The following is a 13,139-nucleotide window of genomic DNA, read 5'->3' as shown; positions in this document are numbered from 1 at the left end:
AGCACTGCCACACTCCCAAAACTTTGCCCAGAAGCACAGCATCTCCTGTGCCTCCCAGCTACAGAGGGAGCCTGTTTTTGACATACAAAAGGGGCATTCAAGAGTAAGTGGTTCAGGAAGAGGCTCATTAGCTTGTCCTGTAGAAAAGGCTGGGATGAGGGTGACAGAATTTATTGTAGCTTTGAACACACAAAGGCTCAGGCAATTCAGTTAGTGGCCTAGATGGTGTTTGTTTTGCAGTTAGCGAGGAAATGTCTTTGGGCGCAATCCTGCCCTTCACTTAGGCTGGTGCAAGTCCCTTGCGCTGGCCCAGGAGGGTCGCAAACGTCACAAAGCAGCTCCTTAGGAGGAAGCTGTGCTCAAAGATGTGGGGGGACAGTGGGTTATGGGTGGCCCCGGGGGGGCGGGGATCGGTCCATAGACCACACTTTGAGCACCCCTGATGTATGTGAGCTTGCAAGCTAAGCTAGAAACTACTTTATTCTTCTCTTGAACTTGCCTCCAGTCTCAACCCCTCATATAGATTTGGGGAAGGCATCAAAGCTTTTTCATTCATTAGGAAAGGATTTGTGTGAACTATCCTGTTAGAAATGGTCAACGTTTATGCATACAAGTTCTGAGCATATTTTCAGAAGTTCTTAGTAGTAGGAAGTACATACCTTATGTCAAAACTATCTTTGACAGCTGGTCCCGCCCCTTTTTACTGGAAATCCCGCCCCCTAAGGGGGTTCAAGTGACCCCTCAAACAACTCCCCCCACTGCCCCCCACCACTGGGGAGGGTTTTTGGGGCACCCCGACATTTGGTTTGGCGGGAAAAGGAACCCGTCAATAAAAGTGTGGGAAAGGGGTTCATGTGACCACTCAAACAACTCGCCCCGTTCCCCTCGACCGCTAGGGAAGGGTTTTGTAGCACCCCGACATTTGGTTTGGCGGGAAAAGGAGCCCGCCAATAAAGTGTGGGAAAGGGGTTCATGTGACCACTCAAACAACTCGCCCCGTTCCCCTCGACCGCTAGGGAAGGGTTTTGTAGCTCCCCGACATTTGGTTTGGCGGGAAAAGGAGCCCGCCAATAAAGTGTGGGAAAGGGGTTCATGTGACCACTCAAACAACTTGCCCCATCGTCGCCGACCAATAGGCGCAGGTTTCATAGCTCTCAGACCACCATGTGGAGCCAATGGGAAAAAAGGGGGAGTGGGAACAGGTCCGGACATGTCCTTGTATTTAAGGCACAGGTCCTTTGGGGGGGGGGAGGGAGAAACCTGTTCAGCCTTTTGCTGTTGCTGCTGTTTCTGCCATGGCCTCCCCTCTGAAAAGCTCACCCGCTTCGCCTTCTGAGACCGAGACTCCCCAGTTGGAGTGCGAATCCCCTGCCGGGGAGGAGAGTGAAAATCACACTATGGTGGTGGTCAAGATGGAGAGCCCCGAAGAAGAGAAGGAGAACGTGCCGCCCTGGGAGACCCTGGACATCCCTGAATCGCCTAACACTAGAGCGGCTAGATCAGTGTTTGAGAATCTTCCCTACCGGGCTTCCGGCTCTGAGCGATTGATGGATTCTCCTCCGAGGAAGAAAAGCCGCTGCTGTGAAATCGATGTCAATGGTGAATTTCGTAGGCCGATACCTATGGAGCTTCTTTTTAAGTTGGCTTGGGATGAAGAGACTGTGCGTTTTCCACCAATTGGCTGTGACTGCGGGTTTGTGTTTTACCACTCGGTGTCCGAGTATCCTAAGGCTGCAGCAATTAAGATTGCGCAGGTAACATTTTTATATTTATGGTTGATCGTCATTGCATCTGTATTAATGGACTAGAAATTAAGATTGTTTTTTTGTTTTTTTTTAAAAAAAGGAGAAAGAATGTCCCGGATCTCCAAATACCTGGAAGGATCCACGAAATCAAGAAGAAAATGACTGTACAAGTTTCCGTGAAATTTTAGGCCTTCAGAAGACCCGGGTGGAGCATTTCACCCCTAATTGCCGCTCAGGCGCTATGAAATCATTGATCAGAGCCGCATTGTATGTGATTCTTAAGCATTGCTATAAGGGGTATTTACTTGACTGCTGCATAGGATGTAAAATTAAATCCAAGAAAGAGGAAGCCCACCGTTGCAGACAATGGAGTAATTTTGATAGAATAGGATTCTTTGAAGTTGTGTGTCAAAGAATCTACCTGAAGGAAATTCTGAACACTGTGATTAATATAGCTTACAGTTTTCGGTTTTTGCATCTTACTGCCACAACCGTTGATTATATTTTAAGCCTGTTTGCTAGCATGAATATCTTTCCTGACCCGTTGTCTTGGCTTAATACATTGGTGAATGGGGAGGATTACACTTACCTTGACTATGTTTATATTGTGGTTTCTAAAAAAAAGTATCAAAAGTTTCTTGCAAGAGGGCACTGCTGTCTAAGTGTTCATGACAAGTGAAGGAGATGCAAGAAAACCTTTGTATGATTTTTAAAAAATAAAATAAAATGGAAGACCCACAATGTATGTTTTTTGAGGGGGAGGAGGGTGGAATGAACCAATAGGAATAGGGTTTCAGGAACATGTCTGGGCATGCCCTGGCATGCCCCTGTATTTAAGGCCCTGGCCCGAGTGTAAAAAAAATAAAAAAATAAAAATGGAGACTATAGACGGGCAGTGCTTGGGTACAACTATCAATTTTTATAATGCTGTGGATCCGCGTAGTAATTCACTTGAATGGGGTACACACATGGATGATTTAATTGGAAAGGCCCCCTTGGAGAGTGAAGAACCAGAGCCCTGTATTGGACCTCCAGAGGGGGTTTTATACAGGGGTAGTTCTCTGCCTGACAGCCAGGAAAGTGAAGTGGATTCAGCACCCTATTGGACACAGTCCACGGTAAGCAAAAAAAAAAAATAAAAAGTGCTGTTTTTTGGGGGGAGGGGTTTTCGATATCGGGTACATGGGGTGGAGTGGTAATATTTTGCATTTTTCTTTTTTTAAAAAAAATCAGATGCGGGAACTAGATGTTGCGCCACTAGATTGGTCGGCTGATGGGGATACCAGTGAAGATATCTGGAAAGTCCCGAAGAAGACACCGCAATGGTGTCCGTGCATGTCTGTATGTAAAATTTTACGGGGGGGGGGGGTCTGAAATATAACTAGACACCTTGATCACTGAGGGGGGGGAAAAAAATGTGTGAGACATGATTTTGTTTGTCTTGTCTAGGAAATTGAAGAGGATTTTGGGCGCATGACTCTCAGTGAGCCGTTAGGCTGTTCGTGCCTCCCTAAAAACCCGGAGGAGGAATGAAAATAACTGTGAAGAAGAAAATAAAACAGAATTACGTTATCTGATTGTGCGCGTTTTTGTGCTAACTGGAGCCATGGAAAAGCATGAGGAAATTTTAAAAAATATATATTATACACCTGGGGCAGTCGGGAGCTTTGGAGGGGTAAACACGCTCTTTCGAGAGGCCAAAAAGCAAAGTAAATCTCTGACTCAAAAACATGTTCAGGACTGGCTTGCAGAGCAAGATGCTTACACACTGCACAAACAGCACCGAGTACGATTTAAGAGAAACAAAACGGTTGTTTCAGGAATGGATGCGCAGTGGCAGGCTGATTTAGTGGATATGCAACAGTTTTCTAAGTACAACGCGGGACACAAGTACATTTTAACAGTGGTGGATATACTTTCCAAATACGCATGGGCCAGAAGCTTGAAAGACAAATCAGGCAGGCAGGTGGCAACCGCTTTTCAACACATCTTTAAGCAGGGGAGAATACCTCGCAAATTGCAGACTGATTCTGGTAAAGAATTTCTAAACCGTACTGTGAGAGAACTATTAAAAAAACACGGCGTACATCACTTTGTTACAGGGAATGAGGTCAAAGCTGCGATCGTGGAACGTTTTAATAAAACGCTAAAATCGAGAATGTGGAGATTTTTCACAGCTAACAACACTTTTAGATACAAGGAAGTGCTACCGCAACTTATAAGCAGTTATAACCACACAGTGCATAGAACGATCAGGGTTCGACCTGTGGATGTGAGCCACTCCAATGCAGGGGCTGTCTGGAAAACAGTGTACGGAGACTGGGTTAGAGGGGGAAAAGAGGTTTCTGTGTTCAGAAAAGGAGATCATGTGAGGATCTCAAAGCTCAAGGGGGTATTTGAAAAAGGTTATGAACAAAGCTTTACCACTGAAATTTTCATAGTCAACCAAGCCAGCAGCAAGGGGAGAAGACCTGTGTACAGCTTAAAAGATTACGAGGGGGAGAGCATTGCGGGGACTTTCTATCCTGAAGAATTACAGAGAGTGAGGGCCAGAGAGGATAGGATTTACAGGGTTGAAAAAGTTCTAGCTACAAGGGGAAGGGGTAAGAAAAAGCAACACTTGGTGAAATGGTTAGGGTGGCCTGACAAATTTAATAGTTGGGTCGCAGACTCTGAACTGTGTGCAGCTAAGTAGAGAAGGGGGAAAATGGCGGAAAACGATTTTTACATCACCCTTCCTAGCAACGCATGCAATAAAATATTTGATCAGAACACCAGTGCTGCCTTCACGATCCGGCTGGCGCGCTCCTTGGATCTGCCGGGGGAGTGGGAAGTGGGGTTAGCAGAGATACAATACCCTCACACCTGGGACACACTCACAGACGATAGAAAGTTTCAAATTGACGATGGCAGGACAGATTGGCTATTCACTCTACGGAGGGGATATTACGCTTCAGTACCTGACATACTGGATAATATGAACAAGGTAATAAAGAGTCATATAAATCCACCACCTGATACATCTCTGACCTATGATTCTGTGGATAGGAAGGTCTATCTTATTGCCCCGTCACTTCACAAAATTGAAGCAGAAGCGGAACTGTCTCATATATTAGGGCTGGACACGAGTTTAACCACCAGAAAATCAACCTTCACTGCGGATATTACAGGGGGGTTTAGCACCCTGTATGTTTACACAGACATTATAGAACACCAGGTCGTGGGGGACTTTTATGTGCCTTTGTTGCGATGTGTTCCTATTCGCGGTGAGAACGGTGAACGAGTTACGGTGACTTATGATAGACCGCACTATGTCGGCGTATGCAGAGACCATATAGACAGCATCACCGTGGAGATAAAGACAGACCAGAACAAAAACGTGTCATTTCGTTTCGGCAAAGTGGTTGTGAAGCTACACTTCCGTCCCAGGAAAAACAGGATATTTTAAAAAAAACATGGTCCTTCTAAAACGCTATGGGGACCCAGCCCTTTTTACCAACTACTACAGAGTGCAGGCTGGGCACGGACTTCAAGGATTTCATGGAGCGCCTGTTATGTATGGAGCGGGGGTCGGAGGCATATTCCGAAGTCTTTTTCGAAAGGCGGTTCCCCTTTTGAGGAGGGGGTTAGAGATTATTAAACCGCACATTAAATTAGCTGCCCGCAATATTACCCGGGACGTGGTTGGAAACGTTTCTCAGGCCGTATTGAATAAAGTTATACCACAGAAGGGGTCAGGTCTGATGTACGTGAAAAGAAGGAAAGCGGTTAAACGAAAAGCATCACGAACGCTGCTGACAGGACCACCCCGTCCCTTTAAAAGAAGGGCTAAAAGTCGAAGGACTACACAGAAGAGAAAAGCTCGGAAGCCGAGGTGCAGAAAGAGAGTCCTCTCTAGAGACATATTTTAAAAAAAACAGCCATGGCTTTTATTCACGGATGCTCAGAAGAGTGTACAAAATCCGAACTAGACCTGTTTCAAATACCCCCTACGCAGACCAGCATTGAAGGAAGCGTTTATGTGGAGGTGCCTCCGTTGACGGCTGTGACGGAGTCTTCATCATTGGAGTTTTTCATCGCGGGAAATGGGGAGGATTATTTGGATTTAAACAACACTCTACTTTACTTGAGGTGTAAAATTGTAAAAGAAGATGGGGGTAACATTGATCGACAGGCAGAAGTGGCGTTGGTGAACTACCCTATCGCTTCCATTTTTAGTCAGCTGGACGTAACCCTGGGAGACAGACTCATTAGTCAAAGCAACAACTGCTATCCCTATAGGGCTTTCATCGAGTCTGTGCTAAACTACAGCGAAGATGCACTTTCCAGTCAGTTCTCTGCAGGAATGTTTTACAAAGACACACCTGGTGAACACGACTCAGCGGACATGGATGGGCAAAACCAAGGGTTTATTAAAAGAGCTGGACTGACTGCTGAAAGCAGAAAAATAGAACTCATGGGTCATCTCCATGCGGACCTCTTTTTTCAAGAAAAACTGTTGTTAAACGGGGTGGATGTGAAAATTAAACTCACACGGAGCAAAGACAGATTCTGTATGATGACTGATGACGCAAATGTCAAATACCGGCTGAAGCTTTTGACGGCGTCACTGTTTGTAAAGAAGGTGAGAGTTGCCCCGGGGGTACGGCTGGGGCATGCTGAAGCTTTGCTTACAGCCACCGCCAAGTACCCCGTGGACCGTGTCAGTATGAAAGTGTTTAGTCTCCCGGTGGGGAGTCGCGTTAGTAACCAGGAGAATCTGTTTCTGGGACAATTGCCAAAGATGGTCGTGATTGGCCTGGTGGACAACGATGCTTTCAGCGGAACCTTCAGCAAAAACCCGTTTAACTTTAAGCATTATGACATCAATTTTTTTGCTATTTACCTGTCGGGGTACCAAATCCCAGCAAAGCCGTTTCAGCCAGACTTTCAAGAAGGAAGCTGTGTGAGGGAGTACATGAGCCTGGTACACGCCTCTGGTAAGCACATGAAAGACAAGGGGCTGATAGTCAACAGAGAAGACTATGCGAGGGGGTACACGCTCTTTGCCTTCGACCTGTCCCCTGACCAGGAATGCGGCGAGCACTATTCCTTGATCAACACGGGGAACCTTAGGGCAGAAGTTCGGTTTGCCAGGCCCCTCCCACAGACCGTTAACATGATCGTCTACGGGGTTTTTGACAACATAATTGAAATAAATAACCAGAGGAATGTTCTGTTTGATTATATGTGACATGGACACTCTACAGTTAACGCGGCTGCTGTCCACTGACCCAGCCACCCGTAAGGTATTCAAGGGAGTGTTTCCTTGTGACCGGCTTCCTAAAGCGAACCAGCTACAGAGACCTGCAGGGCTGGTGGTCAACACGGACCCTCATGATCGACCGGGAGAGCACTGGTTAGCTTTGTACCTGTCAGAAGAAAACCGGGTAGAGTTTTTTGACTCCTACGGACATCCGCCAGACCATCCCCGATTCCCCGAGGCAATCATGGATTTTTTAAGAACATGTGCCCCTGTAACGACATATCAAGCAAAGCAAGTACAATACCCGGACTCTGCAACCTGTGGTTACCACTGTGTGTTTTTTCTGCGTCAGCGGTGTAAGGGGCTAACTTTCAACCAGATTCAAGAACTCTATTCCGATGATTTGCTAAGGAACGACCGCATGGTACTGCTATTTGTAAAAAAGAAGCAGAACATGTCGCGACTAGCCCCCCGGTTTTTTTATCAGTCCCAAGCTTGTGTGTCATGTAGTAAATTTCATGGGCATGGTTTTCAATAAAAAAGATACCCCTCTCTGAGGGGGGGGTTTAAAAGAAAAAAAAAGTCGAAGCAGCGTATTTTTTTTAAAAAAGTGCTTTTATTTTTTTATAAGGTCAGCCATGGTACAGAACTAGATTGTCTCTGCTTTTTAGAAGATCTTCTGGAAGACTTGGGGGTATGTTTTATTTCCGTCATGGGGCTGGGGTTTTTCAAGTGGTCCAAAGAGGTCCTGTTTCCCGGGTTGCCGACAACCGTGGATGGGATATTTAGTTCAGCCATTGCCTTCAGAAAGACATCCCATCCCTTAGGGGTGCGCACAGCTGGCAGTGCGTGGATTTGTGTGATTCCTTTCACCAAGTCCAGCATGTTGGAGCCAGGGATAGTTTCCCCTTTGTAAACAAAAGCCCCCTTTTCATTCCACGAAGAAACAGACTTGTTTTGCAGCATTTTGTTTAGTACTATCTTCGCAGGGTTTTTATATCTGACAGATAAACTGTCCAAGACTTCATGATATACCCTGTCTGGAGCTGGAGAGACATGTGTTTTGGTTGTTGTCTCAGCCGGATCTGCAGCCATTGCTGCTGGTAACGACAAGGTCAGATGTCCTTTTTCAGATTCCCCCTGTTTCACATGAGTTAGATATTTTTGAAGCAGAGCGGAATATTGTTTTGCCTTTTCATATTCCGTTAAGTCCCTTCTCTGTAAAACATTTCGCATGTCAGCATCTAAGGAACTGAGGGCTGTAGTTCTTATGTTTTCTTCTCCTGAGGAAGGATTTTTCAGTTGCTCTAACTGGTGGCTAGGTACAAGGAACATTTTTTCAGCGTGTTCCATCAACGGTTACGTAAAAGCTCTGCGACTAGGGGGAGAGCTATGCTTAACAAAGGAGCTAGAAACCCTCCAGATTGATTTACCAGCTGCTTCTTTTTTCTTAATGATAGCCGTTTATTACTCAGTTTTCTGATGAGTGAGCGGTTTTTTCTCAGTTGAGAAATCTGACTGCCAGATAAGGGAATGTTACCTTTTAAAGTGTTGAGTGCAATTTCTGAGATAGCCGAGACGAGATCGTGAGGAGCCGCGCACAGAATGGCTTTTCTCTGTCGCGGGGGGGCCTTGATAAGCAGCTGTAAAAGGGGTAGATTTCTTCTCACGCAGATAGACATGTTGCCGTGAGGAGGACGCACTTACATTTGAACGCCCTAAGGGTTAACTCATTTGCTTTTGTAAAGGGCTCCAAGTTTCTTTTTTTTCATAGTGTAGACGGCCGGCCAGTCTGGTGGGAAAAGCCCCGTCCTCAATCTGTAAGACTCAGGCGTGGAAGCGTTTAAGTCTACCATCAGATACCCATAAGGTTTTGCGGTAGCATCCTGAAAACTCTCTAGAAAGAACTGAACGTTTCCAGGGTACATCTGGCGTGCCAGTGTAACGATCTGTAGTTTGTCCCTGGGGTTTTTGAAGAGCACCATGTATTTTGCGTTTAAGGTAATGGTGCGATTGGATTTTCCCTGAAAGAAAATGTTCTGGGTGATGAAAAATATACTTAAATTACGGTGATGTACATACTTGGTAAAAACATCAGCTATCTCAGTGCTGGAAGAAGCAGAGGCCATGAGGTCATCCACGATAACAAGATTCACTTTATTTGGGGGTAGTATTTCATCATCATTAAACGTCACAGGGAGCCCCTCTATAAAACATATGTGGGGGTACTTCTGAAGGAGCTCCTTATACATAGGCTGCCAGCATGCATAACACCATACAATATTTTCAGGAACAACAGAGAGCACAGTACGCGCGTGATCCAACATGTTTTTTATAAAATACGTTTTCCCGCAGTTGCTAGGCCCTGCTAAAATGGCCGAAAAAGGGTGTTTCCACCGCACATCCATCTTAATATCCGTAAGGGAGAGTTCTGAAGTCTTTCAGAAGGACCCTCTTATCATATACGACCCTTAGTGTCTTTTTCAGACCGCCTGTTTCGATACGCCACATCTTTTTATTTCTCAGAATGCCCCTCTGCTGCAGAACAATTTCTTTAGGTCCCGTTCCATAGTCCAGAACCATCTGTTTCAGACTATTGAAATGGACCCTTTCAGAATTCTGAGCGTGGAGCGTAATGCCCTTCACTCTCATGTAAGACCTCGCGGAGGACAGTCTCAGGCCGTAGGTCTTTGGACCAGCTGACACAAACTCTGTGATGCGTTCATTTGGGGGAATCTCATTTGTCAGATCCCCTAAGTAGTCTCCTAGGGGGGGACGCCAGTCCCCCTCACGATGTACAAAGATCACAGAATCTGTGTCATGGTACAAGCACCTGTCACCCAACTGATCCAGCAAGTTGTAAAGTTCTAATCGCGCGTATGCGGTTGTAAAAGCCCCTATTAGTACATTTGTTCTACCGGACCGTGTGTACCTGTCTGATGAATTTCTCCAAGACACAGTGATTGCCTCGTCGTCAAGAATTTCAAACCCTGAAATCTCATAGGCAGGTGAAAAGGCATACTCCAGAAGCTGAGTAGGGTCCCTCACGATGGTGCTGTTCAGCAAGTTAGAGCGCTGAGCAAATTTTCCCCACAAAGAATTTAAAAACAACTTTGCTATCTGGCGCTTTGCGGGGTTCACCGCGATCTTTTGGGGGCGTAATTCAATGCCCTCTTTTTCACGATAATCAGAGATATATTGTTTCTTTTTCGCCTCATCCGTGCACCACGAGGGATAGCCCGTGGCTTCTTGTTTCTGACGTAGATGCATTTTAATGTAACCAGAAAACAACTCGTCAGATTCGCCAGGAAAATCCCATATCTCTGAAATTGCCAAGACCCTGTACCCCTTTTCCAGGGCTTTCATCACCTCAAAAGTGCACCATGTGCCTATGATGGCGCGTTCCTCATCAGAGTGACGGCAGGGTTCCTGCTGGCTCGTTTCCGCACATTTCTGGCACAAAGGGAACATGAGCTTCCCCCTCAGCCTAACCGGTAATACAGGGAAAAAGAGTCCTCTCGGGGGGAGCACTTTCATTTTCACGACACCAAAATAGCAAGACAGGGGCTTAAAGTTCTTGGTGATAATTTCAGGATGCCCCAAAGGATATTTCTTTGTTTTGTTTACATAAGGGTACAGGCTCGTGAAGTCATAATAACATATTTCCTCCCCCTCTTTGGGCTTGTAATAGAGGGTAATGGCATTTGTTCTCCCACCAAACAGCGCATCTCTAGGTTGCAGAGGTTGCGGAGGGTTTATTTCAGATAGAAACGCTTTAAGCGCTGCATCGCCGGCTAACATTGCCCTCCATTCGTGTTCCCAAATGGTAATGATCTCAAACCCCATATCTTTGATCTCATACTCCCTACGCTTGGTCTCATAATAAAGCATACGGTAGGTTGTGTTCCTGAGGGGGTTTATTTCCGTATCCTTGTAACAAATGGGACAGCCGTGATAAAAACACCCGTAAAATTCAAAAGCTATCGGTTTGCCCCCAATCACTGCGTAGCCATCCAGATAATATTCTCCTGCTTGAAATTCTCCCCCTTTCAGAGCGTGTCTGATCTCGATGGATTTTTTATGCTCCAGATACATCAGCCATTGTATAGCCGCAGAGGAAAATCGCTTTTTTATCAAGTCGTAGTTGTCCCATGGTAGAATAGCAATGGCATTGCTTTCTAAAAACATGTATCTAAACATGGCCATTGCGACGCTAGCTATGGTTAAGTATTGAAACGGATCCAGCCCGTCCCTCCCTTCCGATTTAGTCATCTGCAGGATTTCATCCCTGAACAACATACAGGCCTTCCTCAATATTTTTACATCCTGTTGGCAGTAATGCGCTAGCTCTTTCTGGAGATTAAAAATGCTGGTCTTATTTTCCTCATACCACGTGAGAAAATCTTTTTTCTCATCAGGCATCATGGTATCATACCCGTAAAATTTCGGGTGGGGGAGAGGGCCTTGGTAATCCCAGTTTTCAGCAGTGTTAAAAAAGTGGGGAAAATATCCTTTACAGCCCTCAAACCCCAAAGCCTTGGGAAGTTTCCCAAGCTTCATGGGGAGGAAGTTTAAGCTGTCGATAAATTTTATTCTCAATTTTTTAACCGTCACGCACATAAGTTTACCTCCCTGTACAATAAGTTTCACATCCATCCTTTCCTTCACCAGCTGGTTTAAGATAAAGTAGCTATCATACCCCTTTGCATTGTGTGCCAAAAAGGTGAATCCTTTGAACTTTGGGGAGATAAAAGTTGAAATGAAGTCTGAAAGACAGCCTTCGCCCTTAAACTCCCAAGTTTTCCCTTCCTTTGTCCCCATCGCGTATATATAATTGGGAAGGTGAATTCCTGTCTCCTGAGTACACTCAAAGTCAAAAAAGATATACTTGTCTGAAAGTTCAGGTTCCCTAAGAGGGGGAATGTAACAGAGATGGCCAGGTAAAGGAATACTGAGACACTCCAAGCACTTTCGTGGCTTGCATTTGTGTCTTTTAGCGACATAACCCCCACATTCTTCACACAGCCATTTAGAGAAGCAGTCAATCTCTTTTTTGGCTGCTAACTTTTTATGGATATTTAAACAGGTCCGAGAAGGGCATATCAGTCTGCAGCTTTCACACTGCACCTCCACCTCCCTGGTACACTGCCTCCGTAAACAAAAACGACAGCGAAACCTACAAGTGTGTGTATGAGCATAAGGAGTTCCACAGATGGAGCAGTAATTTCTAGAACCAAAGAATCCTTTCATGTTTAGAATACCATAATAATGTTCATCGTGTAGCAGTAGAAAGTAGGACTTATCATGTATAAGTGGGCCCGATCTGAAAATTTCCCAGCCTTTATCACCATATAGGACAACCCCTATATTCACTTGTAAATACCTTTCAAATCTCCTCAGGTCTGATAGTAGTATTTTTTTATCAGGGGCAATCCCAACTGCTGCATACAGCTGTCTTGCCATCTGTAATAAATGAAAATCAGTATACCCTTGGCCATTTATGATTGCTAAGAGACTCCCCCCAAAGCAAAGGTTGCTGTCCTCATTATTCAGGTCAACAAGGTGTTGTCTTTTCTTTTCTATGATCTTGCTATAAAGGACAGTGCTTAACAGTCTTCGACCCCTTCCACCCCTGTTTCTGATAACAGAAACAATGAGACGCAGCAGACCATGGAGATGAACTTCTGCATTGCTCTGAATGAGATTCCCTATGTTAGCAAAAAATGATGCGGCGTCCAGAGCATTGATGTGTCTCCTCAAGGAGAAGAGGGGGTTATTTAACCCTTCTCCTTCAAGACGCAGTTGTACTAAATCCGAAGGATGTATTTCGCTACGTAATTCTCCCAATAAGTCCTGAATGTTACTGATTATGGCGTGTTCAACCAACAGGGGGTTACTTAAACGCTCCAGGTTTACAAAACGGAAGGAAAAAGTGTATCGGGAGACAGGTAGTCTCTGAGCATGCCATTCCCAGCGACCCTCCCTTTCAAGGTAGACTCTTGGTTCAGGTTCCTCCTCCTCCTCCCCCCCTGTAGTGTTCATGGTGGAATAACCGCTATCGGACACACGGGTTTGATTGGAGGAATACCCACTATCAGAATGGTCTTCAACCATATCAACACCAACATTTGGTGCAGGAACAGGTGACC

General features: G+C 45.4%; 1 protein-coding gene and 1 long non-coding RNA gene across 2 annotated transcripts; both read left to right on the top strand.

Moving 5' to 3' along the window:
• Window positions 1–2,628: 2,628 nt before the first annotated feature.
• LOC136639244 (uncharacterized) lies at window positions 2,629–3,286 on the top strand. The gene is made up of 3 exons (XR_010793660.1): window positions 2,629–2,863; window positions 2,979–3,086; window positions 3,195–3,286. It is a non-coding gene; the product is annotated as an uncharacterized lncRNA (long non-coding RNA).
• Window positions 3,287–4,452: 1,166 nt separating this feature from the next.
• On the top strand, window positions 4,453–12,717 carry LOC136639113 (uncharacterized protein F54H12.2-like). The gene is made up of 3 exons (XM_066613132.1): window positions 4,453–4,578; window positions 5,743–6,638; window positions 12,639–12,717. The coding sequence occupies exons 1-3, from the start codon at window positions 4,453–4,455 to the stop codon at window positions 12,715–12,717; spliced, it is 1,101 nt and encodes a 366-aa protein (XP_066469229.1).
• The last annotated feature ends 422 nt before the right edge of the window (window positions 12,718–13,139 follow it).

Source organism: Tiliqua scincoides, chromosome 2, assembly GCF_035046505.1.
Source record: "Tiliqua scincoides isolate rTilSci1 chromosome 2, rTilSci1.hap2, whole genome shotgun sequence".
NCBI classification, from domain to species: Eukaryota; Metazoa; Chordata; class Lepidosauria; order Squamata; family Scincidae; genus Tiliqua; species Tiliqua scincoides.
Note: the sequence above shows the minus strand (reverse complement) of the source record. Positions and strands in the feature narration are given on the sequence as shown.

Coding starts and splice junctions, on each gene's coding strand:
- LOC136639113 (XM_066613132.1), top strand. CDS start 4,453: ATGGCGGAAAACGATTTTTACATCACCCTTCCTAGCAACGCATGCAAT. Junction 4,579..5,742: donor ATCTGCCGGGGGAGTGGGAA/GTGGGGTTAGCA, acceptor CCCCCTACGCAG/ACCAGCATTGAAGGAAGCGT. Junction 6,639..12,638: donor TTTGCTATTTACCTGTCGGG/GTACCAAATCCC, acceptor TTCTGATAACAG/AAACAATGAGACGCAGCAGA.